General features: G+C 32.9%; 6 protein-coding genes and 1 non-coding gene across 12 annotated transcripts; 5 read left to right on the top strand and 2 right to left on the bottom strand.

Annotated features, from left to right (window-relative positions):
- Positions 1-1,346: 1,346 nt before the first annotated feature.
- LOC124916372 (cysteine-rich receptor-like protein kinase 10) lies at positions 1,347-2,994 on the top strand. Its single transcript, XM_047457088.1, has 4 exons — positions 1,347-2,139; positions 2,242-2,394; positions 2,469-2,804; positions 2,891-2,994. The coding sequence occupies exons 1-4, from the start codon at positions 1,347-1,349 to the stop codon at positions 2,992-2,994; spliced, it is 1,386 nt and encodes a 461-aa protein (XP_047313044.1).
- On the top strand, positions 2,863-8,300 carry LOC124916371 (cysteine-rich receptor-like protein kinase 25). Its single transcript, XM_047457086.1, has 9 exons — positions 2,863-3,117; positions 3,197-3,347; positions 3,453-3,753; positions 5,536-6,504; positions 6,711-6,829; positions 6,904-7,114; positions 7,210-7,447; positions 7,525-7,672; positions 7,741-8,300. Exons 1-9 carry the CDS (start codon positions 3,029-3,031, stop codon positions 8,080-8,082), a joined length of 2,568 nt encoding a protein of 855 aa, XP_047313042.1. The 5' UTR covers positions 2,863-3,028; the 3' UTR covers positions 8,083-8,300.
- TRNAH-GUG lies at positions 8,151-8,222 on the bottom strand. The gene has a single exon. It is a non-coding gene; the product is annotated as a tRNA-His (tRNA).
- A 1,229-nt stretch (positions 8,301-9,529) lies between the features above and the next one.
- On the top strand, positions 9,530-11,140 carry LOC124914486 (protein HEAT-STRESS-ASSOCIATED 32). The gene is made up of 5 exons (XM_047455042.1): positions 9,530-9,704; positions 9,982-10,173; positions 10,250-10,460; positions 10,559-10,782; positions 10,887-11,140. The coding sequence occupies exons 1-5, from the start codon at positions 9,582-9,584 to the stop codon at positions 10,995-10,997; spliced, it is 861 nt and encodes a 286-aa protein (XP_047310998.1). The 5' UTR covers positions 9,530-9,581; the 3' UTR covers positions 10,998-11,140.
- A 1,097-nt stretch (positions 11,141-12,237) lies between these two features.
- On the top strand, positions 12,238-13,760 carry LOC124916728. Its single transcript, XM_047457481.1, has 2 exons — positions 12,238-12,967; positions 13,036-13,760. Exons 1-2 carry the CDS (start codon positions 12,421-12,423, stop codon positions 13,650-13,652), a joined length of 1,164 nt encoding a protein of 387 aa, XP_047313437.1. The 5' UTR covers positions 12,238-12,420; the 3' UTR covers positions 13,653-13,760.
- Positions 13,761-16,938: 3,178 nt separating this feature from the next.
- Positions 16,939-20,915, top strand: LOC124913811 (microtubule-associated protein futsch). 6 transcript variants are annotated; one of them, XM_047454228.1, is made up of 4 exons: positions 16,939-17,031; positions 17,129-17,251; positions 17,975-18,129; positions 18,212-20,915. In XM_047454228.1, the coding sequence occupies exons 2-4, from the start codon at positions 17,199-17,201 to the stop codon at positions 20,698-20,700; spliced, it is 2,697 nt and encodes an 898-aa protein (XP_047310184.1). In that variant the 5' UTR covers positions 16,939-17,031; positions 17,129-17,198; the 3' UTR covers positions 20,701-20,915. The 6 variants fall into 6 exon arrangements, with proteins under 6 accessions (XP_047310184.1, XP_047310182.1, XP_047310185.1 ...); XM_047454226.1 differs by having other exon boundaries at positions 17,961-18,129; XM_047454229.1 differs by having other exon boundaries at positions 16,948-17,031; positions 17,126-17,251.
- Positions 20,916-21,804: 889 nt separating this feature from the next.
- On the bottom strand, positions 21,805-22,776 carry LOC124915486. Its single transcript, XM_047456208.1, has 2 exons — positions 22,210-22,776; positions 21,805-22,046 (listed from the first exon to the last, which is right to left on the bottom strand). Exons 1-2 carry the CDS (start codon positions 22,636-22,638, stop codon positions 21,990-21,992), a joined length of 486 nt encoding a protein of 161 aa, XP_047312164.1. The 5' UTR covers positions 22,639-22,776; the 3' UTR covers positions 21,805-21,989.
- Positions 22,777-27,912: the final 5,136 nt, after the last annotated feature.

Below are 27,912 nucleotides of genomic sequence, written 5' to 3'. Positions count from 1 at the left end.
TATTGAATTGCAATTGGAAATGATGCATACAATTAATTTATTTTGATTCAGACGTTGACTTTGTTTGCAAATGTTGTTTCAAATCTACATGTTTAGTATGGTATTTGTATTTTAAATGTATAAAAAATAAACATGCTAAATTAATTATATATAAAATAATTTTAAAAAATAATAATAGTAATACAAGTTGAATATATTTTGTCTGGCTGGGTCGTTGCAAACTTAATTCTCTAGTAAGAAGGATTTGCACGTTATTTATATAAATAAATATAACGATCTTATTCATTAATAGGACAAGTTGTTGTTGAGATTATTTTGAATTACTTTCCCATAAATGGATCTGTTTTTTAATTTATTAAACCTAACAAATCTTCCTTCTTATTAATTATGCTTTGATTTGTCAAACACTTCTGTTTATGCAGTTGACTCCTTAATTATGTTCCAACTTCCAAAACAGTAATAACTTTTTTTGGGAACCATTAAAAAAATGTATTTTTTTTATTATTATTGTTGTGTTTTTAATTCAATATTTATTTTCTATTAAGAAAATAAGAAGATGAAATAAATGCATCCATAGTCAACTGTATTTTATTTTTATTTTTATTTTAAATCTCTGTGCAAATCCAAATTACTTACCAAAACAATTATATTCATGTTCAATTCAGTAGTTGCCCACAGGACAAAGAGACCATCCATGAGCCGTGGTCAAAACAAAAATAAAATAAGAGTTTAACTTTATTTCAGATATCATTTTAATAATTTTCAACTTACCTGAATATGTTTTATATACTTATATAAGTTGAGAAAACTAACCATATAAAAAATAAATTAATTATGCATATATAATATCATGATTCTTTCCCTAGGGTTAGAAGGGCACTTAATTTTTGTTGTTTTGTTAAGGTTATCTGAGTTGAACTCATAATATTTATTAATAGTGTCTTTTTAAATTTAAAAAAAAAAATCCAAAAAAATAATGAAAAAAATAACATGGAGCTTGTAATGTCAGTCATTATTTTGCTCTTTCGGTGAAGGTTTTTTCTGAGTTATTAAAAAATAAATATTTCATAATAAAATAGACTAAATTATTTGGGTTGACTTAGCCTCCATCTTTTGGTCCAATCATTACTGTGTACTTGTATGGGTCTTCTTTTTTATGCGCTGTTTTTTTTTTTTTATTATTGTCTAATTTTCAATTCAAAACTTCTATTTTTTTCATTATTTTAAGAATAAAGAAAGAAATTTCTACAAACAAACTTTTATAGAAATAATTCCCAAGGGTCCCTATATATATAACACAATTACTCAATTGTCTGGAGTGATCAAGCTTGAACAATTCGAAGAAAATGGATCAATGGAGATTCGTATTCCATTTATACTTTCTTTTATCCGTCGAGATATGTTTGATCAAAGCCCAAGAGATTAAGTTCTTTAGTGACTGTGTATCAAACGTCGGCAAGTACATCGACGGAAGCCCATATCAAACAAACCTAAGAACTCTACAATCTACTCTTTCCACCAACATCGGCCTCTATGGATTCCAAAACTCCAGCTTCGGCCAAGAACCCGACCGTGCTTATGCCGTCACCTTCTGCCGAGCAGACGTCGATCATGACTCATGCCAAAAGTGCGTTGCCGACTCTGTTCCAATGCTGAACGGATTATGTCAAGGTTCAAAAGAGGCAATGGGCTGGTTCGAACAGTGCATGCTCCGTTATTCAAGTCGCCCATTAACCGGTTGGCTTTGGACCGAAAATCGAACCTGCGTATGGGATTACTTCAATTCCACCAGCCCCCAGCTGTACAGTGTAGCCGTGCGATCATTGTTGGACGATCTCAGGCCTAAGGCGGCGGCCGGAGGGTCACTTCTGAAATTCGCAGTTGGGAATGCTACGGGTCCTGATTCTCAGTCGATATATGCGGTTGTACAGTGTACACCCGAATTGACGGAGGAGCTCTGTAACACTTGCTTGATGGCGGCGTTTTCACAATTCTCCAGTTGCCTTAACATAAGTAAAGGAGGTAGAATTATGTACCCGAATTGTTATTTCAGGTTCGAGAGCTACGTTTTCTATAACGAGACTGGGGTAATCGATGCTTTATCCAGAGATCGGCAGCCGCCTCCATTATTAAAAGAAGGTAAATAAAAACTTGGTTTTCTGGTTCTTACTTCTTAAGTTGATCATAACTTAATTCAATAAAGGTGATATCGATCTGTTTTTTTTATTATTATTATAACAGGAACTAATAAGATCAGTAATAGAAGGAAAAGAATGGTGATCATCATTGCAGTTTCTGTTTCTAGCGCCACACTTATTATATTATCGGTTGTTGTTTCTGTTTGGTTGATCTTGGCCAGGCGACGCAGGAAATCATTACAGAAAACTGATCATGGTAAGTAAGTAAGCTTATATTTCTCTTTTTCTCATATTGATGTATTTTGTAATTAAACATAACGAATTATTTAGGAATGGATGATGTGAACTTTGAGGAAGACACCTTACAGTGTGACTTTGAGACAATTAAAGCCGCCACAAATGATTTTGCCGAAGAAAATAAGCTGGGACAAGGCGGTTTTGGATCCGTATACAAGGGTAAATTTGCAAATGGGGAAGAGATTGCTGTGAAACGACTGTCGCGAGATAAGGGACAAGGTGATATTGAGTTCAAGAATGAAGTCATGCTGGTAGCTAAGCTACAACATAGGAATTTGGTTCGAATGTTAGGTTTTGCTATGGAAGCATCAGAAAGGCTTCTAGTTTATGAGCTACTCGAAAACTCCAGCCTCAACCATTTCTTATTTGGTAATTAATTAGTTAATTTCTTGATTAAATTGCATGCACAATCATCAAATTATTAATGTTAAATTCAACACTTAGATCCTGCGAAGAGACAACTATTGGACTGGGAAAGGCGATACAAGATCATAGGAGGGGTAGCACGAGGACTGCTATACCTTCACGAAGATTCAAGGCTTCGAATTATTCACCGTGATCTAAAAGCTAGTAACGTCTTGTTAGATTCGAAGATGAATGCAAAAATTGCAGATTTTGGGATGGCTAGATTGTCTGTAATGGATGAAACTCAAGGAAATACTAGGAGAATTGTTGGGACCTAGTAAGTTATAAACCAACATATTTAAAAAAGTTCATAGTTTGAACATTTTGACTGAATTTTTTCATTATTCCTGCTGCAGTGGATACATGGCTCCAGAGTATGCAATGCATGGAAACTTTTCAGTCAAATCAGATGTATTCAGTTTCGGTGTTTTAGTGCTTGAGATCGTGAGTGGTCAACGAAACAACTCGTTTCGCAATGGAGAAAACGTGGAAGATTTATTGAGCTTTGTAAGTGCATGTTATTATTTATAATCTAAACTAATTAACTATACAGTACTATCTATACATGTTATAACATGCATGATATTGATAAATTTGAATCATCTTGATCAGGCTTGGAAAAGTTGGAAGGAAGGAACGGCTTCAAACTTGATAGATCCAACGGTGAGAGGTGGAAGGGAATCGATAAGCGAGATTGTGAGATGTATTCATATTGGTCTTTTGTGTTGTCAATCTAAAGTGGCGGATAGACCGACAATGGCTTCTGTGGTTCTCATGCTTAACAGCTTCTCTCTTACACTTGCATTACCTTCAGAACCCGCTTTCTTTAATGGTGTAAGGACCGAATACACTACTACATCTCAAGAGGAGGATATTAACTTCTCCAACAATGATATTTCATTGAGCCAGATAGGTCCTAGATGATTGATTGATTAATTGTATTTTCTGGGTTAATAAGTTACTAGTGTCTTCTTTCATTTGGTATCTACATTAACTTTAAACCCTAAACTGATCTAGCAATAGTATGTTTGTCTGTGTAATCATACTAGCGATCGATCTTCGTAGTGATTCAAAGTTCATAGCTTCTATAGAATAGTTTGTTGAATATGTCATGACTATTATCTTTTATTCATAAGAACTAACTATTGACATGATTTTCCGATAGATTATAGTTCTAAAATTAGTAACTTTAAATTTATTCCAACTTAACCCGGAAGGCTTAACAAACTCATTACAACGTTAAACATGGCTATGCTCTATTTAGCGCTAAAATGGGCTTCTGAACAACGTCAAAAAATGACTATTATCTTTCATTCATAACAACTAACTATTGAAATGATTTGTTGGTAAATTATAATTTTAAAATTAATAACAGAAAAAAAAAACATTCAAAGATAGTTCGAAAGGCTTAACATAATTCTGTTTAGAGCTAAACATGGGCCTCTGAACAACTGTTTTGGTGCATATGTTATTGGGATAGCTAATGGCTCTATTTAGTAATATGGCTAAACATTGCAATTATCTTTCCTATTCATACTAAAACATTAAACCTAACTAAATCAAGTAACTTAAAAATAAACGATTCAAATAAACCAGTATCAAAACAATATAACAAAGTATAACCCTTAACAAGTCAATAACATAACAACAATGAAATCTATCAATCAAACTACATGAGTAACAAAAACGGTATATTTCGGGATAACGATTTACTCAATGTTTCATCTTCTACGACGTTATCAATTTTGTATTCCTGAACATTAAACATGAAGAAATTCGTTATCTATATAAAAAAAATCTTTTGTATAATTAAAGCTGAAAAACCTACTATTTCGGAGAAAAATTTTGTAATGTTTGAGTTCACGAAATGAATAAATCTAAAATTTTGAGTTTTGAGATGATTTTCGCCGAAAGGAGTCGTGAGAGACGAATCGATGACAACAAACGGGAAAAAAATTTAGACATAATATTTTTTTTAATAAAATCTCTATCATGCAGACGTAACCGACCAAAATAGATTCATGGCATTGGTTTTGCTTTTGTTATACCTTCTATGCTACCATTATAATATTCAATACTCTTCAAAACTCAAGTTTTAAAGAATAAGGACAGAAAGAACAAACGCTGGGCAGCTACTCTATAACGACCTTCCACTTGGAAGTCACGTGAACAAAATAAGGCACGATATAAAAAAATAAATTATCATGTAAAAAGTTGAAGAGAGAAAGTTATGTTAGGAACAAAATGCTCTTGAAATAATCATGTTTGTTCAGAAATGACCATGTTCTAGACGGAATACTTTCAAACATGGTCATGTTTAAGACAAAATACTCTCGAAGATGGCTATGTTCAGGTCGAACATGGCTATGTTCAGGACGAACATGGCCATGTTCAGGACGAACATGGCCATGTTCAGGACGAACATGGCCATGTTCAGGACGAACATGGCCATGTTCAGGAACTATGTTCTGAAGAGGAAATATTTTAGAACATGGCTATCTTCATGATAATGCTTCGAACATGATTTTCTTTCTCTATTTTTTTTTTTTTTTTTATATTTATAACTTTTTTAAAATAAGTGTAGAAGTGGTTGACCGTTGACGGTTGAAAAAGTAGTGATGTGGAAAAAGATGGCACTTTTTTGGTGTAGATAAAGCCAAATAATTTCAGCGCAAAAAATATTAAAAAATGGATTTTTGGATTTGGATCATCATTAGAATCGTTCTTCTTCTTCAATTACCCATCACGACTTTTATCCGTTTAGCCAGAGCCGCCGAGCCAAACTATGTGAACCACTTCTGTGTGAACACCGGAAACTACACCAACGCCAGCACCTACCAAACAAACCTTAACAATCTCCTTTCCTCTCTCCCCTCCATCGTTGATCAATATGGCTTCACCAATTCCACCGCCGGCCGTGACCCCGACCGGGTTTACGCTCTCGTCCTCTGCCGTGGAGACGTCGATGTCGACAGCTGCCGTAGTTGCACTATATCCTCTGTTTCTAGGCTTCCAGCAGCGCTCTGCCCAGGATACAAAGACGCAATCTTGTGGTTCGATCTATGTATGCTTCGCTACTCCAGCCGGTCTATTACCGGTTTCATATCAACCGGTCAACATTTCTTCTTAGTCAACCCATACAACGCCACTAGTATAGTTCAATTTAACTATGCCTTGATGACGTTCCTGACCCATCTGAGAACAACAGCTGCAGCCGGCGGCCCACTCCGGAAATTCGCCGCAGGGAATACGACGGGGCCGGACTTTCAGAAGCTTTATGCTCTTGTGCAGTGCACACCTGATTTATCGGAGCAACTATGTAATGATTGCTTAAAGAGGGCTATGTCGGAAATTCCGGATTGCTGCGATGGAAAGGTCGGCGTTAGAGTATTTTACCCTAGTTGTACTTTATGGTCTGAGAATTATCCCTTCTTTGATGTGATAGCTGTTCAAGCTTTATCGCCGCCGCCGCCGCCGCCGTCTTCTGTAGAAGCACCATCTTTCATTTCTGGTTCAGCAGAAAAGCAGAGTAACAAGAATCGAACGGCGATCATTGGTATTGCTGTTTCCATTAGCATCCTAGGGATTCTGATTCTCATTATCTCTACTTGGTTGATCTTCTCAAAGAGAAGGAAGCAAAGAAGATCAATCCAGAATGTGAAGAGTAAGTTCAAACTCCTGAGAAATTACACAAACTTTAATATGAAACAATTGAGAACATGGTTAATGTATTTCATGTCTTCATAATTACCCATTTGTAGGGAATCTTGATTAAGTAACTCTATACTAAAATGTCCATAACCCTATTAGGCTATTAGCTAATATCACCTTCATTAAAAGATTGTCTCTTGTCTCTTGGTTTTGAAGCAGTAGATGGTATGAGCACTTTTGAAACATTGCAATACACCACTGATACAATTCGAGCTGCCACAAATGATTTCTCCGATGATAATAAGCTTGGGCAAGGCGGTTTTGGTGCAGTTTACAAGGTGACTGAAGAGAGTCTAATCTTGTTGCTTGTAGTGTATATATATTCTGAGGATTGTGTGATTTGTTTCTTCAGGGTAAACTTGCTAATGGTCAAGATGTTGCTGTAAAAAGATTATGTAGAGGGGGTGGTCAAGGTGAAGAGGAATTCAAGAATGAAATCGTGCTGCTGGCCAATCTTCAGCATAGGAACCTGGTTAGAATTCTCGGGTTCTGTCTCCAAGGAACGAACATGCTTTTAGTTTATGAATTGTTCGCCAACTCGAGCCTTGATCGCTTTTTATTTGGTATTGCAATGGCTCGCCGATTATATTTTTAAGTTTGAACTGTTCAGGATTTGAGGTTTTCATATTTACATTTTGGTAAAAACTAAAAATTGTAGATCCTGTCAAGAGAGCACAACTTGATTGGAGAAAGCGACACAAGATCATAACAGGGGTTGCTAGAGGAATGTTATATCTTCACGAAGATTCAAGGCTGCGAATCATTCACCGTGATTTAAAAGCTGGCAATGTTTTGTTAGATGCAGAGATGAATGCAAAAATTTCAGATTTTGGAATGGCTAGATTATTTGCGAGGGATGAAACTCGAGGAAATACCAGGAGAATAGCAGGGACTTAGTGAGTAGAGAATAATAGTATTGTAGTTGAGTTTCTTGTTTCCGGATTAACTTTTTATGAACATTTAAAAATTGCAGCGGTTACATGGCTCCAGAGTATGCATTGCATGGTCAGTTCTCGGTGAAGTCGGATGTCTTCAGCTTTGGCTTGTTGATACTTGAGATTGTGTGTGGTAAAAAGAACTCTCAGGACAATGGCGATTATGTGGAACACCTTTTGAGTAACGTAAGTGGGATAAACAAACAAATTTAAACAATGAAGATAGAAAAATGATTCATGTGATTTTGCAACAGGTTTGGAGAAGTTGGAGAGATGGAGAAGGGAATGAAATGAGTTGTGATGATATCATAGATCCAATAATGCTCAGAGATAATAGAATGGATCATACCATAATGATGATGATGAAGAGGTGCATTCATACTGGACTTTTGTGCTGTCAAGAGAATGCTGAAAACAGACCAACAATGGCCGGAGTAGTTCAAATGCTTAACAATTTGCCTCTCACCAGCTTGCCATCACCCTTTAAACCTGGGTTTTACATGCATGGCGGTGATGATGATCATCATGGGCCGAATCAAAACTCTCAACAATATTCAAATCAGGAGGATTCCATCTCTCATGTTTATCCCAGATGAGAATCAATGGATCAAAAAGATAATCCTTCCTAGACCCCTTTAAGCACAAGGAAAAAAAAAATGTAATTTGTGGCTGCTGGGATTCGAGCCCAGGTCTCCACGGCCACAACGTGGAATTCTTACCACTAAACTACAGCCACTTTGGTGCTAAAATAAGTATATAAATTTAATAATAGATTTTTACCACTAGTTTGTTGTGTAGTGAATTACTCCTTTCTGAATTTTATTTTAATTTACTAGGTATCTTTATTTCTATTCTCATTCTTATTCGTCGGGTATTCGAATCTCAACAGATACCCTGTTACTAGATTAAATGTGACTGAAATTGTAGAGGTTAAAGAGATCAAAATGGTAAGAGTCGTCTTGAAAGACTAAAAAGTCACGGGTTTTATTCCATCTAAAAATGCTTTGAGTGTGATAAATAATGGAGGTATACGATGATTTTTATAACACTGATTCATTTGAAATGATAAATTAAATTTAAATAAAATATTATTTTATTTTAATAATAATAATATAGTAATAGATACCCAAAACCGAGCCTAAGATATTCATATCGAGTTATATCGGTTTTTCACTTTTTTTTTTATATAATATATTATTTATTATGGTGAGAAAAGAAATATATAATATAATTTTATTAATAGAAAATTGAGTGTATAAAAAAAATTGACAATAAAATTTTGAATGACGTGAGATTTATAAAATTGAAAATTTTCATTATTAATATATGCATAATATTATAATAAGTCTAATTATAATTATTAATTTTTGTATCTCATATTATACATATATATTACCCAATTCTCGAACACGAGACGTATGTCATGCTAATTTGTTAGCGGATTCACATCTCAAGGCCATGATTGAACTATACATGTGGATGAAGTCCTTCCAACTACGCAATTATGAGGGACGCGCTCTACCGCTGGGCTGTGCAAGTCTCTATTAGGAGCTCGTTACGCTTCTTGAAGACAAGATTTAAAAAGAAAACAATATTATTTTGTATTCTCGGTTAATGCATCTCGATAAATTCAAATAGCTGAAATCTTTTCCTTATAATTCAATCTTAAAAGATTGGAATGAAAATTTTGAACTTAAAAACTTGAAATATGAAAGGAGATTAAAATGATATTATAAATAATAATAAAATGAGCAACTCATTATCTTTATAGTTAGTTTTGTACTTTTTTTATTTATGTTTTAGTTATATTTAGGGTTGTTCCTTAGTTATTTTTTCGCATATATAATTGTGCTTAAACAAAAAAAATTATATATTATATGATTTTTTTATTAAAATATATAAAATGAAAAGGAAAAATGATTATTCAAATATTAAGCGTGTCATTCATCTCGAGCAGTTTCCAGAAAGAACTGGGTGTTCCTAAAAGTTTCCATAAAATTTTGAAGCTCATTGAGTTGAGTCGGTCTTTATCCGAGGCTTCCAAATTCCTGAATTTCATCTTGTTCTCGCTGATTAGGGATTCGATCGATCATATATGGCGGCTTATCGGTGGAAGAGTTTCAATGAGAACGAAGATCGTCCGGAAAAACCCCGCAGCTACGGCGTCACCGAGATCAGAAGTCCTCACTACTCTCTCCTCACCCAAAATCTTCTACAGGTCTCCCTCTCCCTCTCCCCCTTTCTCATTCGATCAATCAGACTTGTTTGTTTTGCCTCTTCCTTTACAAATAAATCAAACATTGATCATCTAGCTCCGATTAACTGTTTTATCTTCTCTGTAAAGTAAACATCTATATGTAATTGGAGTTCTCTAGCTAGGATACTAATTTATTAGCTGAATGGAATACTGCTTTCTTTGATCACTAAATAAATTCACTGATTTACATTTCGGTTATTGTTGCTGGTTTACATTATGTCGTTGGTTTGATGCACAGGATATTTTCGATAACATGGGAAATTTTGTTGACGGTCTAAAGTTTGCTGGAGGATCACATAGTTTGATGGCCAAACCTTACATTAAAGAAGTTACTGACATGGCTCATAGACACAATATATATGTCAGCACTGGTGGCTGGGCAGAACATTTACTACGACAAGGGCCATCGGCTTTCAAAGAATACATAGAAGTGGGTGAAGCAAGTGCTTATTATCTTGCTTAGGAAGAAGAAGACGCGCTAACATTGTGCTTTATTTCAATTGCAGGATTGTAAGCAGTTGGGTTTTGATACCATTGAGCTTGATGCAGGATCACTTGGAATTTCTGAACAAAGTCTATTGAGATTCATTCGAATGGTTAAGAGTGGGGGTCTCAGGGCTAAGCCTCAGTTCTCTGTGAAGTTTAATAAGTCTGACATTCCATTGATTGGGAATAGAGCATTTGGTGCATATGTAGCCCCATCATCTAAATCCTCAGGTATGAATCAATCCAACAACCTGTTTTATTAATTCAATGATCTTTATCATTTATGATTGCTTGAACATAATGGGTTTGATAATTGATACTTAATGCAGATATCATTGAAGATGTAGATCTATTGGTTAAGAGGGCTGAAAGATGCCTAGAAGCTGGGGCTGACATGATAATGATCGATGCTCAAGACCTCTGTGAACAGGCTGACTCAATGCGGGCTGACATAATAGCAAAGATCATTGGACGACTTGGACTTGAGAAAATCATGTTTGAAGCTTCCGATGATAAAACTTCTGAATGGTTCATTAAACAATATGGTTCAAGGGTACTAAAAGATATCTATCTATATAGTCTCTCTTTCTCTATTTAGATTTTTACAAAATTCAAAGGACATCATCCTGACTGACTTTTTTTTGTAACGCTTCTCAGGTAAATCTCTTTGTGGATCACTCTCAGGTGATGGATTTGGAGTGCCATCGTGGCCGCAATCTGGGTAAGGATCACCTGTCGGTTCTCGGTTCCTCCTTTTTTCAATTCTGAAAGTGTTTAGTCGCTCAATTGTGTTGTTGTACTCGGATTGAATGCTTGTGAACCTAGTGATGTCATGTACCAAACTATTTTGAATAAAAATGAACCCGTGTTGATGTTACTTTGGAATTATTGAGAATTTCTTTCTTATGTGATGGTCATCATTGAATGAATAATCACGGACCATATTAAATTATTCAATGTGTGACTGCTAAATAGGGATTATAATTCATCATTGAATATATTTTTTAATCTGATTCAAAGTCAATGGATAAATACTATATTGGGAATACATGTTTTAGGTAAACTTGTATTAATCTGATAGAAAAGACAAAACGAATATGGAAGGAAACCATTTTTATATGTAAAGAAGAAAACAAGTTTCTTGGGTTTATTAGCACTGATTGAGCAAACATGAATATGGAAACTAATGACCATTCTGCCTACTTTGACAGTTACAATTTTGTATTTGTTAGTAGTATAATAACAATCGATAACAGAATATTCAGATCATCAAACATTCATATTGAAATCTTTTATGGATTATTATAACTAAAGAATTGTGGGACCCTTATATCACGGAACCTCTTGGTTCTTGAGCATGTTGTATTAAAGAAACCTCATTAATGGTGTATTCAAGAAACCACATTCGAATATGACAACAACCATATCGTTTTATTAATGGTGTATTCAAATAGCAGAAGTTGTTGTTGAATTTGGTTCGGTTGGAAGTTGGAACACATTTATTAGCATATGACCGAACTAGATAGAATTTTTTTTAATAATAATAAATAGACCGAGCTCGCCACCTATTCGAAAACTCGAGATCTCGAGTTTTGACATCTGTACCAATTACAAATTCTTTGTTGGAATTACATCCTTAATGATAAAATCAGTTATTTAACAGTTTCCTAAAGTGAATGATTGCTTCCTTAAATTGAAGTTTACAATGAAACATGCATAAGTTTTATCCAACAAGTTGAAGAAATTATGGAAAGATATAACTAGAGGGGTAAAAGATAACTATAATTATTATTTAAACAATAGTGCATGTTTAATTAAAGTATTAATTTTGCACGCAAACAGACAGAGAAATAGTGTGGGTTTAAGACTAATTCTGTCGGTTTAGGTATTATATTATTGCAATGAGGAAGAAATCTCGGTTTTAGTCTTATGGGTTTTGGGCAAGAAACAGACAGGTTTGAATTTAAGTGTTAAGTTTGCACATGTCAAGAAAGGAAATAAATAGCAGCTATCTACAAATTGGTCATTTTGACTCATTTCTGCGGATGGAAAGCTTTGAAAATACAAAATTAATTTTCTTCCTTCTTCATCTCCTTCCTTAGTTGGCTTCCGTTTTCGTTAATGGGGATTTCCCATTCCTATTTTCTAGAGAACCAGAAGTATTAGTGAGAGAGAGAGAGAGAGAGTGAAGATGCCAGCAGTTTGGTTCTCCTTAAGGAAATCGCTCCATTGTAGGTCGGGCCCATCAGATGTGCATGAGCCAAAGGTCAACAACAATGGAGGTAATAGTTTAAGCAACATATTAACAAAGAAATCAGGATGGTCGGGCTGTTCAAGATCAATCTCAAATCTAAAAGACGTTATTCATGGCGGCAGCAAAAGATACATGGAAAAGGCTCCATCTTGCAGCCCAAGATCCATCGGTAGCAGTGATTTTCTCAACCCAATAACCCACGAAGTTGTCTTCAACAACTCCGCCTGTGAAATTAAAATCACAACCTTGATTGGTACCCAAGAAGGCGCCGTGGGTACCGTAAAACCTGGTACACCTGGTCCTAGGAGAAGAAGTGTGTCTGGGCTCGATGCGATGATTCCTCCAAGACCCAGGGCTTCTTTTGGGAAAGACTGGCCGCCTTCCCCTGTTTTTTCATCTTCTTTGCTTCAACACTGTCATAAGTGTGGCGAGAAGTTTGCAAAATGGGAAGATGTTGAATCACACCATCTCTCCAAACATGCTGGTAATTATTTATTAGTTCTTGGTTATTTTTTCAATTTCTAAAATTAGTTTTTGATTTTGTAATTACAGTGACGGAGCTGATTGAAGGAGACTCGTCAAGGAAGATAGTGGAGATGATATGTAGAACAGGTTGGATAAAATCAGCTCAAAGCTGCGGTCAGATGGAGAGGATATTGAAAGTTCACAATATGCAAAACACGATAGCTCAATTCGAAGAATACAGAGAGACGGTGAAGATTAAAGCCAGTAAGTTGCAGAAGAAGCATCCTCGCTGTCTAGCCGATGGGAACGAACTCTTGAGGTTTTACGGGACGACAATGGAATGTTCTCTGGGTGAGAATGGATCGTCAAGCATATGCGTTTCAGAGGAATGCAATGTTTGTCAAATCTTGAAAAATGGGTTCAGGTCAAAGAAAGAATCCGGCGGGTTTAGTGGCGTTTTTACAACGTCAACGAGCGGTAGAGCTTTGGAAATTAGAAATAATGAGAAGAGGAAGGCATTGGTTGTATGCAGAGTGATTGCTGGGAGAGTACACAGGCCATTGGAGAATGATAATGAAATGGTTGGGCAAATTGGGTTTGATTCAGTTGCAGGAAAGATGGGCGTTTATTCAAACATTGAGGAACTCTATTTGCTTAGCACTAAGGCTCTTCTCCCCTGTTTTGTTGTTATATTCAAACCCTAAAATGCATGTTTAGTTCTTCATCCATCTTCTTTTCTTCATCTAATTGTCAATCTTTATTTATTGTTATTAATTGAAATGCAACAAAATGTCATTTTTCTTCGTACCCAATCCAAAAATTGTAAAAATAAAGACAAAAAACCGAACAGTCATCATCGGTGTACAGTTACTGTAATGGATCTTCTTGAGCAGAGGTTACTGTCATGGGTCTGGGTCTGATGAGAGGGAGAGTGAACAGAGCCAAAAAGACAGAAAGTAGAGAGGTCCCATTCCTTCTGTATTATTTATTATATATCAGTTTCAGTGTTTTATTTTTGTTTGGCTCAGAATTATCAGTTTCAATTGAATTTTCTAGTCCAAATTTAGGGTTTGAATTGAGAAAGTGTTTTAAATGACTTGAATATTTATTATTTTTTTGAAAATAAATAAATTGTCTTGTGTCGGTGGGTTTTTGAAGTTGGGATTAATGGGTAATTTGAAAAAATAAAGTTTGAACGTGAATGTCCTGATGAGTTGCTGACATGAATGAATGAATGGTAAAATTGAGTGAGCAGAAGTACAGTACAGGACAGGACACTTACGTATTAATCTACTAAACCCTAACAAGGCAAAGTCTCTTTCTCAATTAATTAATTAATTGATTAATGGTCCTCCCTCCAGTTTCAGACTTTTAAAACTGCATGCATGCATATATATAACCTATGATCGATCGATCCATTATTTCTTTATCAGACTAGCTCAGAAGTTCAAACATGCATTGAGATCAACGTTTTCCTCATCAGACAGACCTACTAATTACTTGTTTTTTGTTTTGTAGCATTTGGAATTCTCACCTAACATATATCTCACAATTTTGTCTTACTTTGATCGAATTAATGGTTTTATTTGAAAATGTTAAAACTAATATTTATTGTTATTTCACATTACAATGTCGACCACCATTAAATATACGACCGACTGAGATTGAGTTGAATACTAAAGTAAATATGGTCAACAGTTCACAACTAATTAATAGCAGAATTCATCCATAAATATAATAGTTACAAACAATTGCTAGACTAAATAGCTAGACCATTTATCAGAATAACCCAAATTTTCATTTTTCTTTTCATTTTGAATAGAAGTTCGTTTTATAAGTAGTTTAAACAAAAACTTAGAAACAATAGTAATAAAACAGAGTAAAAAAGAACCACAGAAAAAGAAATTAAGAAGGCAACAAATAGTTTAGACTCTAGACAAAGTAGAAAAAGTGGAGGACTCAACTATCAATGAAATCCTATATTTTATGAGTCATTCGAGTAGGTTTGTGATTTTAGAGACACTAAAAATTAATTACTTATATAGAATGTTTTGAATTATCATAAACACATCTTGGTTTACAAATATTTTTATAAACATTTCTAACTTAAACCAAAATTATTTTTTTCTCTAATCAATACTATGTAAACCAACCCAGGCTTCCCACAAAACAACTGTTCCAGCCCATGGTAATGGAGTACCAATGTAAACACATCGAATTCCGTGCATGAGTGGACCCCGACGGGTCGGGTTCAAGAAGGAACGAACCAATCGATTAAGATAATTAGTTTTAATTTAGCTTAATTCACTCAAATACAAATAAAATATAATCCATTATTATTTAATTCTAAAAAATGTATAGTTTCATTGGTTAGTTATATAATAAATTGTTAGTTTAAATTATAAACTTATTAATTAAATATATCTCAGTATAAATAATAAAATGTCTTAATTGTGTTTAATGTTTTGAGTACTTTGTTTTTTAAATAAGATTTTTTTAATTGAACTATCCTTATATTGAATCAAAATTCATTTAACAAAACGAGCATCATTCAGTTTATTATTCAATTCTTCAATGGTTTAATATATATCTCAAACATCATGAGACAAAATGAGCATCTTGACAAATTAAGTTTTGGGGTTAAATTCACATGGTGTAAAAAGTTTATAGGCAAAAATACATATTTCCTTAAATATATCTTTAAGCTAACATGTCGACAAAAAATGTTGATTTCTTTGTAACCTTCGTTTTTCGACCGTTCTCTGTAGATTTGACTGAAAAAATGGGCATATAGACCGACTACAGAAAGGTATGCAAATATAGTTAAAAAGTTGAACTTATATTGTTAAAATGTCCTAAAAAAAATATATTTAAATTTAATGAACGGTCAAGCAACGAAGGAGACGAAGAAATCAACATTTTCTGTAGTTTAAATAAAGTTATTTAACTCATCTACTTTTTAAACTTTGCAACTTTCACCAGATGAGTTATAGTTAAAAAAAAAGTTGAACTTATATTTTTAAAATGTCCCGCGTTCATCAAATTTGGTGTTAATTTTTAAATATGAAATGTTATTAGCCTAGTTGGTTAAAAGGTTGTACTTATTTTTGTTAGGTTGCAAGTTCGAACAATACTTATAGCATTTTTTATTTTAATTTAACCATTTTAAATTTATGGGTGGGTTAACTCACAATCCGACCCAAGTATTTATTTACTCTCACATATATATCCAAATTAACCACAGCTCTCGACCTCATTTAACCATTTTAAGTTTATGGGTGGGTTAACCCACAATCCGACCCAAATATTTATTTACTCTCACATATATATCCAAATTAACCACCGCTCTCGACCCCAGTAATCCAAACACTTTAAAAATTTAGCATCATTATATATATAGATAGATAATTTAAGGTTATAAAAATTAAGACATAAATATATTAATATATAATAATAAAAAAATAAAAATATTTTGATTTATTATTTTATTTAGTGGATTGATGAGTAAATAGATTAAATAACTCAAATCAAATATGATTCAATTCACTCAAATAATTTTATTAGTTTCATTGATTAGTTATATAGTTATAACAATTCAAGTATCAATAAATTGTTAGTTTAAATTATAAACTTATTAATTAAATGTATTTTGGTATAAATAATAAAGATGTCTTAATTGTGTACTTAGAACACAATTAAATTAAATTAATTAGAACGAAAATTAGAACATCCCTTCCATTATGACATTTCATTTCATTCTTTTAAGTAAGAATTAAAATATGAGTACTTTGTTTTTTTAATTGAACTATCCTATCCTTATATTGAATAAATATTCATTTAATAAAACGAGCATCATCATAAAGTTATGGGAACAAGAACGAGCATCTTGACAAATTAAGTTTGGGGTTAAATTCACATGGTATGAAAAGTTTATGGGCAAAATGACATATTTCCTTAGATATATCTTCTTTAAGCTAACACGTCGACAAAAAAAAAAGGCTTTCCTTCGTCTCCTTCGTTGCTCGACCGTTCTCTGTAGATTGACTGGAAAAAGGGACATATAGACCGACCGACTGTAGAAAGGTATGCAAAGAGGATCACATGTTTAATCTTTCTTTATACCTAATCGACTCTTATTTTCCCTAATTTTGTTTCCTTCCTTTGATCGCCAAACAAGAAGAAGAAGAAGATGCTGGAGAAGATCGGATTACCGGCAAAACCTTCCTTGCGAGGAAACATTTGGGTCGTTGATGCATCGCATTGTCAAGGATGTTCTTCTCAGTTCACTTTCATCAATCGCAAGGTTCCTTCCTTTATAATCTATCTTTCCCTATATAATCAATTCGTATGTGCCTATGTTAAATTATTATTTGGTGCTTGTCCAGTCCTGCGATTGTTTGATTGATTATGTTAGATATGACGCGATTCAAGACTTAAAGACATCATTTTGCTAGATCTCTATACTGTATTGTGATCATTCGATGTTCAAGTAACAAATCATGTTTCTCAGCAGCTAGGAATCATCGACTAGGGTTCAATTACTTTCACGATTCATTTTATAAACCACAATTATCTTAGTGTTCTGGAATTATTTGCATTTTTCAGATTTCACACCCATATTGGATCTCTTTGTCTTTGAAAATAAACATCGTGTTTTCCTGTTTAAGAACAACAAACAGAAATTGCTGCTTTCTCTTTTAACTATCTTCCTTAATCATCAGAAGTCAATGTATCTATAATCATAGCAAGAAACAAGCATTGTGCAAGGAAATCATTATGTTTATTGTATTTGCTTCTAAGTTATGGTTTAATAATGTCCATATATACTTCTGGTTAGAAGAATTTACTTGATTTGATAATGTCTCATTTTTTAACATGTTTTGTTATTGCATTTTGCTTTTCTGTAAACAACTTCCTCACCTGGTTGTTCATCAAAACCTATGTCTATGCTTCTATATATAGTTTTTTTGTTTTTGGTTTACTTAAATAATTTGTTTTCTGGTAAACTACAGCATCATTGTCGCAGATGCGGAGGTATATTTTGCAACGGCTGTTCCCACCATAGGATGGTCTTACGTGGGCAAGGAGATTCACCTGTTCGCATTTGCGAACCATGTAAAAAACTCGAAGAGGCTGCACGCTTTGAATTGCGATATGGCCAGAAAAACAAAGCCGGAAAAGGTACACTTTATTAGAATCTATATCTCTAAAGAAGCGAAACAATCAGATGTATTCAGCTAAATATTGGCCCTTCCTTTTGTAGGGGGGTCTAGAGCAACACCTATTCATGAAGATGAAGTGTTAAATCAGATTTTAGGCAATGATAAGAAGGAATTGTCTCCAGCGTATTCTAAGAATGAAGCTAATTCTGTCGAGGAGACTCTCCTAGATGATTCATTATCAGATGCATCAATTGAGAGTCCTGAAAAGTTGCGTGAGCAGGCTGTGGAGGAGAAAAAGAAATACAAAATCCTGAAAGGAGAAGGAAAATCCGAAGAAGCTTTAAAAGCTTTTAAAAGGGGAAAAGAGCTTGAGAGACAAGCAACTGCGGTAGAACTATCAATAAGAAAAAATCGCAGAAGACCATCTTCAAGCAACACGACGGAGATTGAGAAAAGCAAGTCCAATGTTCAAAAGGGCAAGGAAAAAGATGACCTTGCTTCTGAACTTCGAGATTTGGGTTGGTCAGATATGGACCTTCACGATGCCGATAAAAAGCCAGCTAATATGAGCTTGGAAGGTGAACTATCTACACTTCTTAGGGAGGTCTCTCATAAAGCTACGACAAAGACAGGTGCCAGCAGCAGTATAGACAAAACTCAGGTGATTGCCCTCAAGAAGAAAGCTCTAACTCTAAAGCGTGAAGGAAAACTCACTGAGGCAAAAGAAGAACTGAAAAAAGCTAAAATTCTGGAACAGCAACTTGAGGAACAAGCACTCTTGGAAGGGGCTGAAGATTCTGACGACGAGCTGTCAGCATTGATTCGTGGCATGGACGACGATGATGATGGTGGTGATGATACACGGGATTATTTCTCAATGGGATTCAAGGGCGATCACCTTGATGGAATCGATAACGATCTGGGCGATGATAGTCACTTCGACGTGACAAATGAGGATATGAATGACCCAGAAATGGCTGCTGCTTTAAAATCTTTTGGTTGGACCGAGGAAACTGATTGCTTGGAGGAAACTGATAATAGGGAAGCAATCTTAAGTGAGATTCAAGCTTTGAAAAGACAGGCAGTTGCTCAAAAACGGGCAGGTAATACAGCTGAAGCAGTGTCTTTGCACAAAAAGTCGAAGTTACTCGAGAGTAACCTTGATGTGGAAGGACCACCAGATTCTATTTTGTATGAGGAGAAAACCGCATCAAAGCCAAACAAGGGGAAGAGTAGATCGGTGATTCAGAAAGAGCTGTTGGGCCTGAAAAAGCAGGCTCTTGCTTTAAGGAGGGAAGGTAAACTAGACGAGGCAGATGAAGTGCTGAAGAGAGGGAAGGTACTCGAGCAGCAGCTTGAGGAGATCGATAATCATGCTTCTGAAGTGAAGCCTGCACGTGACAATAATAATTCAGAAAATCTTGTTGTGATGGATGGTGGAGAAGAAGTGACAGATCAGGACATGTTTGATCCAACGTATCTTTCACTTTTATCGAACCTGGGTTGGAAAGAGGAAGAAGCCGAGAGTTCTAGACATAATGGCGATACAATCGTTACTCAAGCTGCTGTTTCATCTCGAAAAAGTAAAGGTGAAATCCAGAGGGAACTGCTCGGTTTGAAGAGGAAGGCGCTTGCTCTGAAGCGCCAAGGTCAGACCGAGGAAGCAGACGAAGTGCTAAACGAGGCAAAAGTTTTGGAAGCCCAACTGGCGGAGATGGAGTCTGCCAAACCTAAAATTCCAGCGGAAATAAAAAACGACATGTTAGATTCCTTGTCTGTTTCACAGCCGGTGAATGTCGAGTCGAAAGTAGAAGTCAAAGCCGCAATAATAAGCGATCAATCTGAACAAATTCCTAACGATGATTCTATCCGTCAAGAAATTCTTGCTCATAAAAGAAAAGCCCTTGCTCTGAAGAGAGAAGGGAGGCTTCCAGAAGCTAAAGAGGAGCTTCGACAGGCAAAACTGTTGGAGAAAAGGCTAGAGGATATCCTCCCTGCTCAACTTAGTATCCCTGCCCAACTTGATGCAGAAAAAGCTACCCCTGCTGTGACACCCATTGTCGAGAAGGAACCAAGTCCTTTGAAACCGGCTTCAAAACCTGCACTGTCTAGCCGTGATCGTTTCAAGTTGCAGCAGCAGTCCCTCGGTCATAAAAGACAGGCACTGAAGTTTAGGAGAGAAGGCAGGACGGAAGAAGCAGATGCAGAGTTTGAATTGGCAAAAGCTCTAGAGTCCCAGTTGGAGGAGTTATCAGCCCAAGACTCGTCCAAATCTTCATTGGACCATGTCGACGATGGTGTCGGAGTTGAGGATTTCCTTGATCCCCAACTTCTGTTGGCTTTGAAATCCATAGGATTGAATAACGAAGCAAGTGTTTCATCTCAAGTACCTAATAAAAAGATGGAGGCTCCTGTAATTGAAAGGGGTGAAGATTCTTCTTCTGGTAAGGAGAGGAAAATTCAACAACTGGAAGAAGAGATCAAAGCAGAGAAGATAAAGGCAGTTAAATTAAAACGTTCAGGAAACCAACAGGGGGCTCTGGAAGCTCTTAGGCGAGCTAAAATGCTTGAAAAGAAGCTAAATTCTTGAATTTGAGAGACATTGATCTTGCTTGACACAATGAAACTTTATTTTTGTCACAATTAATATTGTTTTTAATTTGGTCTTGTTTGTAGAAGAACATGTGTGCATTTCTTGGATGTAAAATTAATTTGTGTTTGTTACATAAACCACACCATGACTATGACCATGAATAAGTAGTCAATATATTCTCTCTGACAATATAAGTCTCTACTTAGTCAGTCTTTCTGCTGTCGGATAAGATTTATTTTTCTGTTTCTAGTCATATATGTTTGTGAGTTGAGATAATAAAATATAATGAGATTCTCTCCAATTTTGACAAAGAAAATCTAGGGTTTTTTAGTTGATGAATGAGATATTTCAATTTATGCAACATTATTAGGGTTGTTTTGAGTACTAGTATTGAAAACTGTTTGTGGCCCCTCCTCCAAAATTGATGAAGTAATTTCCTTGAATAATCATGGATGTTTTGTTTGTTTGTTTGTTTTTAGGGTGGGACTGAGTTTAGACAAAATGATGAGATAGAAACCAGAGGAACGGAAATGGTGAGATCCCACCAAACAACAACCCAAACCAGCTAAGCTAATTTTGGTGGTGTCTCTTTAAAAGCTTCAGAATTAAGCTGTCTGGACCCCTCTCCTCTCCTCTCCCCTGCCCCAATTGGCTAGTCTTTGTCTTCTTCCCTGCCTTGCCTTGCCCTGCCCTACCCTACCCTACCCTACCCTACCCAGCCCAGCATTCAACACTCCAACCTACTGCTGCTGCTACTGTCATCAGAAGAACGTCTTCTTTCTTCCCCCCCTTCAATTAATTGCTTTCTTCTTATATTCTTCATTTCCACATCTCAATCCAGATTGTTTACTAGGTCTAATGTGGAATGGAATATCCAATTGTGTTAAAATCTTAAAGGGAAGAAGAACAAAAAAAAGGTTTGTGTGAAGAAAACCAAACAAGTTATAAATGATCTTAATAAATCTCATGAATAAGACAGTCTAAAAACTAAACTCAACACTAATCAATCAACAGGTGTCCAAAACTTTTTTTTTTCCATTAATTGCTGTGATTAGTCTTTCTTCTTCTTTTCTCTAATTACAACCTTACCCCAATATATATAGATATATAACAAATAATAATCTCTCATAGCTTTTTAGAGATTGATTCTCTTCAAACAACAAAAGGGTAAGAAGAAGCAAACAAGAAAAAAAACAGAAGAAGAGCTAAGAAGAACCAGACAAGTTGTTAGTCGGGAAAAAAAAAGAAGAAGAAGAAATGGGGGGTTTGTGTATGGTTCTTTCTTTTCATCTCTGAGCTTGAAGCCTCAATTCCTCATTTGGATTCTCCTCCATCAGAAATCCCTGTAATCCCGCAACAGACTACAGTCAGAATCCAACTTGTGAAAAAAAAAGGAAGGGGGGATTGAATACAGTGGAATAAAGGAAATCTTTTTTCTTTAACTATTCAATATTTCTGTCTGAAAACAATAGTATATGAGTAAAGTTGTAAAAGAGAGAAATGGACCTCTGGATGGCAAACAGGAGGGTCTTCAAATAGGGATAGAGAGAATTGCTTATGAGCAACGCCAATATCAAATAGAATTAACCCAGATGATGGATCATAAACTATGATATCCTTGACTGAAAACCACAAAAATAGTTCTTCTTGTGACAATCCTTGGACTCCAGTCAAACCTCCATAGCTTAGATTAGCCCGAACAACTGTGTCGAATAGAACCCTCGTCTCAAACTTGGCCATACACGGCTGCTCAAAGTATACCTGGAGAAGACCATCTGCGTCGAGATCATATGAATTCACATTCTTGGGAAAAAGCCCACCCGGCAGTCCTCGGCTCCTGAGCAAGTCTTGAATGGAGTTAGAATGAGAATGAACCAAAAAACACATTAGAATGATAAAGACTCGGAATTTGTTCGTGGGTAAGGTCGAAGCCATGGCTGATGACTCTGGCCTTTCGAAATTGAGATGAAATTGCGAACTCTGGACTGTGAAGTGGAAGAGAGAGAGAGAGGGAGAGAGAAAGAATGAAGTAATTAAAAAGGGTCTAAGTGTGTATGCTGCTTGTGAGTTTTTTTGGGAGGAGAAGGGTTTATGGTGTGAATCCAAGGGACCCACAATGGCCAACAGAGCAGCATCCTATGGGACCCATTACTTTATAAATTTACCTACTAGAAAAATATCACCTTGGTTTTAACAATTTTATATCATATAAAATACAAATTGGATAACAATAATTAATATACAAGTTTTTTATTCTCATTTTAATATCTTATACTATATTCTATATTAATGACATGAGAATATGTATGTGTAATTATCATTTAACTTTATATTTTAATTCAAACAATTTTTTACCATTTATATATTCTATCAATCTGATATGAAAATATGTATGTCTAATTTTAATTTATACAAATTTAATTATTTATAATATCTTTAAAATGATTAATAATAATTTAAGGTATTATAGGTATTTATACATCTTAACCAACTAAAGGAATAATTGTCTTGTATTAAAAAAAATGATAAAATGTGGGGTGTAAGAATGAAACATTAACTAAGAAAACACACTTTAACTAAATTATTTTATTATATTAATATTTATTTTTGTAATTGGACACTGAAATATCTAAAATAAATGGAATTTTTTTTTAAAAGAAAATTGATAACGTTAATGTATATTATGGAGAAAAAAAATCGTTTAAACTCAACAACAAAACATGACATAAAATAACAAATATAAAAAAACAATACTTAATAAGTTATGGAACTCGTAAATTATCGAGAAGAACGATTAACTCTCCGACCGACTGTACTGGCTTTCTTGAACAAATTTTATAAAGTATCATAATAATAGTATTATAAATAATACACATCGGACTACTACGATTATTGAAAGTTCGACGATTTCTTTCAAATCAGATAGTCCACCAAAGAATAATTGGGATGGTAACACAAATATGTAGGTATGTCATATCAGTTGCATCAATCTAAATTTCTCAGCAACTACCTAAAAACTCGGACATCACCTAATGAATCTTGTAATACTTCACAAAAAAACTTTAAATACTAGTCACCATCGACAATACAAAAGTAAGTGAGTTATCGATTCAACATTTTCTTGACACATACGACAATTACTAGCAATATTACAACTTTTTTTTATGCACATATTATTTGCTAGACTATGAATAATGTTTCATCCAAATTTTTTTACTATTATCTCATTTTTATTTTATTAGATATTTAGATTAAATAAATGTTTTAAGTGTCGATTTTTTATACAAAAATAATAGGTCGTCTTCAAATTAAATTATACTAATTTATTTTTCAATTATTGTAATATACTTTTCATTTTATATAAATATAATAGTTTATTTTGTTCTCTTTTATTTTTATATATAATATTAATTATACAATGTAATTTATTTGTAAATTTTGTCCAACTATTTAAATATGTAGTAAAATAAGATAGATAAATTATTATTAGTGAGTAAAAAAGTAAGAAAATTGTGTAAGAAGTGAAAAAGTAAATTAAGAAAGTAATCACTAATCATATATATGTTGTTTTTCGGTAGAAGCCAATTACTAAATGTCAGGATTATACTCAAATAAAAATAATAATAATAATAATGTCAGAAGAATCACGTCTTTAAGCTACAGAGGAAGAACTGTTCTCTTTTGTCTTTCAATGCGCAATCCGACAATAGATATTACAACGCCACCTCTTTTAGCCTAGGTTATTAGGTTTGTTGTTAGAGTGTTTTTAATTGTTTATAAAAATATTATTATATAAAAATATGTAATTTATTTGAGTTCTTAATTTATAAAATTAATATAACATTTTTATATTTATAATTTATAAATTTATAAAAATAAAATAAAAATCTTTTACTATTAATTAATAAATTAAATAATTTAATAATTCAATATATATATGATAAGATGAATAAAAATTCTATAACAAACTTACATCAAACAAGCTCTTATATACATTCGAATAAAAATAATATAATGTAAATTTTTTAATTATTTTTAAAAATAATACCTTTTTTAAAATATTATTTAAATGTTAATATATTTAATTATGAGTTATTTTATAATATTATCTTATTTAAATTAATATTAAATATTTAAATTTAAATGAATTTATTAATATTTTAAAATTCAAATTAGGGCATTTCCAAACAAAAACATATGCATGATTTTAAGGTTAAGCATATAATTTGAAGCTTATAAATAAGTCTATTAAATTTATTATATTTTTCTTGTTACAACTGTAAATTTCTTTTAGAATTTAGTTTTGGTTACAAATTATTACAAATGGTGTTATAATATAAACATGGACAAAGAAGCATAGGAACTACGTGTGATCAAATAAAAGCACATGCACTGCATATATTTTATTTAGGCTTAAATTTATTTATTTTTTTAATTATTAAAAAATAGTTTGTTTGAGTCAAAAACAAAATTTTATATTTTTTTGCATATATTTTTGTAAATATGCTAATATAAAGATTTTAAAATTAAAAGTTTGATTTATTTTAAATGATATATATTTATTAAAATATATAGATATTAAATTTAAAATCATACAAAGTAATAATCAAAATAAAATAATTCCTTTATTAATATAAACTTATGTATGCCTAATTAGGAATATGATTTCAGCATATTATTTATAAGAAAATTTTGTTTTACAAATTTATAATTTAACATTTATATTATATTAATATAAATATAACCAAAAAAAAATATAAATTTCAAACAATTAAATGTTTATTTGTCGTTGTTGCTACATGATAAAATTTAAAATGGAATCCAAAGTCATTTGCCTCTTTCACTCTCTTTGTCAATTTGATTGTTATGTAATATATTTAAATTGTTCTAAAATTGTTATTAGATTTTATTTTTAGTAAAATATTAAAGAGCTTGAAAACTTAACAAAAACTACAAATTATTATTCTATATTTAATTTATAAAAAAAACACTTTAACTATTTAACTTATTTTTGTGATACAAAAAATTATGTTTGTGGTTTGAAGTATATAAAGTTGTGTTTGGCTTAAATTGTGCTGTGTTTTGTGTCAAATATTATTAGTTTGCACAACTTTATTAATATTGAATAATAGAGCTAAAATATTAAATTCACTATTAAAATCTTATATTTTAAGGAAGATTATGAGTTAATTAAATACAATTTTAAACTATTTAAATTCTTACGAATTTATATATGTTTCGATTTTATAATTATACTGTTTAAAAAAATAAAGAAATTATTTATAAATTTAAAAATAAGTTGATTTTATAATAATTATTTCTTTTTAATATAATTTATTTGTTTATTAATTTTATACTTAATTATATATAAATAATAATAATAATTAATTAATATTATTTTCAAATAAACATTTTAAAAAATTAATTTGATTTAATAAAAAAAAGATAATGCAATTTGTATTGAATAAATAACCCAACTTATAAATTAATTATAAATAAATGAAAAGATTGAGTGTTTAGAAGAGAGAGGAAGAAAGGTTCCTTAAATCGCGGGCATCTAATAAGCATATTAATTATAAATATAAGGATTAAAATAGATGTAATAATGAGGTGGGTAGTGGGTCTGTATATTAGTTGGCTACATTGATTATACTACCTAAAAATCATAATCAATATTTTAATAATTAATTACTATATTATTATTAATAAAACCTTAAAGAAAGAACCCTTCTGTCTGTTCATCTTTATGACTTTTGTGCTATTAACTATGGTACTCGTCTCACTAATGATCGATAAATGCATACAAGAATGTTTTTTTTTTGTTTAGACAAGTGACTTTGTTTGGTTTACTACATGTCATATCTTTTTATCTTCTTTTTCCAAACCTTAAACACATCTTTTGACTCAAACAAACCCTTTAATCTATAGTTTATTTTGTAAGAATTAGTTAATGTAAAACCAAAATTAATGAGTTTATTATAAGAGCAATGTATTATTATGATCATACACTTAAATTTAGTATTTATTATTTATGAGAATAAAATATGAAATATAAATGATATATTCCAACAAGTATATAGTAGAAGATAAACTTGTTTTTGATTAAAATGACTTGTACTTACGTACATTATTATTATTAGTATTATATGAACAAGAAGTTAAATTAAGCAACTAAAAAGTAGAGAAAAGTTGGGCCCATAATAATAATAATGGGCTTTATGCTTTGCCAATAAATGATGCCCTATAAATATACTTATTAAAAATCTTGGTGGGGCCTAATTAGATTATTAATATTAAAATTATTATTAGGTGCCAATTGCTATTGCTGCTCTTGCAGGCAAGCATAATATCATTGTTCTTTACCGTACTACTCTCTCATTTTTCAACTTCAATTTTACTTCTGGTTAGTAATTTTTTCATTTCTTTGAATTCTTCGGCGGGTAATTCATAATTTTTTTTTTTACTGTTAGTTATTATTGAGTTTTAGTGTGAATGTTATATATGTCAAATAAGGATATTTAATTTTAAATTCAGAAATGATTAGTTTTGTTGAGCCGCAGGTTTCAATGCATATATAGGATAGGAAAACGGGGAACATATTTAGGTGCAAGCATGCATGCAGAATGCAGATGCAGTGGAGTGCTCTCTCTATTTAAAAGTTGACTCAGAAATCCTTTTTTATTTACTTTGCTTTATTCACACAAATTGTATCTCAACATCATCATGACCAAATATTATATGTACACTTTTTTTTATTAGTACTAATTTATAAATACATTATTGTTAGTAAAAATACATAAACAAATATATTATTATATTCTTCATTCTTTTTCTATCACAGTATATACTCATCTTACACTAACAGTCTATATGAGATAAGGTCACCAAGTCCCAAACTAGTATACTTTAGGCTGTCATTTTGACAAAAAAAAATATACCTAATGCATTTCGAACCAACAACATAGGTGTAACTTGATTGTCGAAATCACTAGGCTTAGATAGTTAGATACACATTTTATTTTTTACTTAGTTTAGAATAACCCAAATCTTATAACTGACTATGCTCACACATTATCTCGAAGAAACAAAATAATTACCGAAATCTCCCTATGCCTATTTTCAACCCTCCATGAGTTTAGTAATAGAAGAGAGTGACCTATTTAAAAATATTTTGATTTTGAGAGTTTGAGTAAAGTTGGATTTGAAAAA

Source organism: Impatiens glandulifera, chromosome 9, assembly GCF_907164915.1.
Source record: "Impatiens glandulifera chromosome 9, dImpGla2.1, whole genome shotgun sequence".
In the NCBI taxonomy this organism is placed as follows: domain Eukaryota; kingdom Viridiplantae; phylum Streptophyta; class Magnoliopsida; order Ericales; family Balsaminaceae; genus Impatiens; species Impatiens glandulifera.
This window is presented reverse-complemented; position numbering and strand designations above follow the sequence as displayed.

Excerpts from the sequence above, each read along its gene's own strand:
- LOC124913811 (XM_047454226.1), top strand. The coding sequence starts at position 17,138 with ATGCTGGAGAAGATCGGATTACCGGCAAAACCTTCCTTGCGAGGAAAC. Across the intron at positions 17,252-17,960 it reads TCACTTTCATCAATCGCAAG|CATCATTGTCGCAGATGCGG; the intron begins GTTCCTTCCTTT and ends GGTAAACTACAG. Across the intron at positions 18,130-18,211 it reads GAAAAACAAAGCCGGAAAAG|GGGGGTCTAGAGCAACACCT; the intron begins GTACACTTTATT and ends TTCCTTTTGTAG.
- LOC124916372 (XM_047457088.1), top strand. The coding sequence starts at position 1,347 with ATGGATCAATGGAGATTCGTATTCCATTTATACTTTCTTTTATCCGTC. Across the intron at positions 2,140-2,241 it reads GCCTCCATTATTAAAAGAAG|GAACTAATAAGATCAGTAAT; the intron begins GTAAATAAAAAC and ends TTATTATAACAG. Across the intron at positions 2,805-2,890 it reads CCTCAACCATTTCTTATTTG|AGACAACTATTGGACTGGGA; the intron begins GTAATTAATTAG and ends GATCCTGCGAAG.
- LOC124914486 (XM_047455042.1), top strand. The coding sequence starts at position 9,582 with ATGGCGGCTTATCGGTGGAAGAGTTTCAATGAGAACGAAGATCGTCCG. Across the intron at positions 9,705-9,981 it reads TCACCCAAAATCTTCTACAG|GATATTTTCGATAACATGGG; the intron begins GTCTCCCTCTCC and ends TTTGATGCACAG. Across the intron at positions 10,783-10,886 it reads TTAAACAATATGGTTCAAGG|GTAAATCTCTTTGTGGATCA; the intron begins GTACTAAAAGAT and ends AACGCTTCTCAG.
- LOC124916728 (XM_047457481.1), top strand. The coding sequence starts at position 12,421 with ATGCCAGCAGTTTGGTTCTCCTTAAGGAAATCGCTCCATTGTAGGTCG. Across the intron at positions 12,968-13,035 it reads CCATCTCTCCAAACATGCTG|TGACGGAGCTGATTGAAGGA; the intron begins GTAATTATTTAT and ends TTGTAATTACAG.
- LOC124916371 (XM_047457086.1), top strand. The coding sequence starts at position 3,029 with ATGAATGCAAAAATTGCAGATTTTGGGATGGCTAGATTGTCTGTAATG. Across the intron at positions 3,348-3,452 it reads TGGAAGATTTATTGAGCTTT|GCTTGGAAAAGTTGGAAGGA; the intron begins GTAAGTGCATGT and ends CATCTTGATCAG. Across the intron at positions 7,448-7,524 it reads AGGAGAATAGCAGGGACTTA|CGGTTACATGGCTCCAGAGT; the intron begins GTGAGTAGAGAA and ends TAAAAATTGCAG.
- LOC124915486 (XM_047456208.1), bottom strand. The coding sequence starts at position 22,638 with ATGGCTTCGACCTTACCCACGAACAAATTCCGAGTCTTTATCATTCTA. Across the intron at positions 22,047-22,209 it reads CTCCTGTTTGCCATCCAGAG|GGATTTCTGATGGAGGAGAA; the intron begins GTCCATTTCTCT and ends GCGGGATTACAG.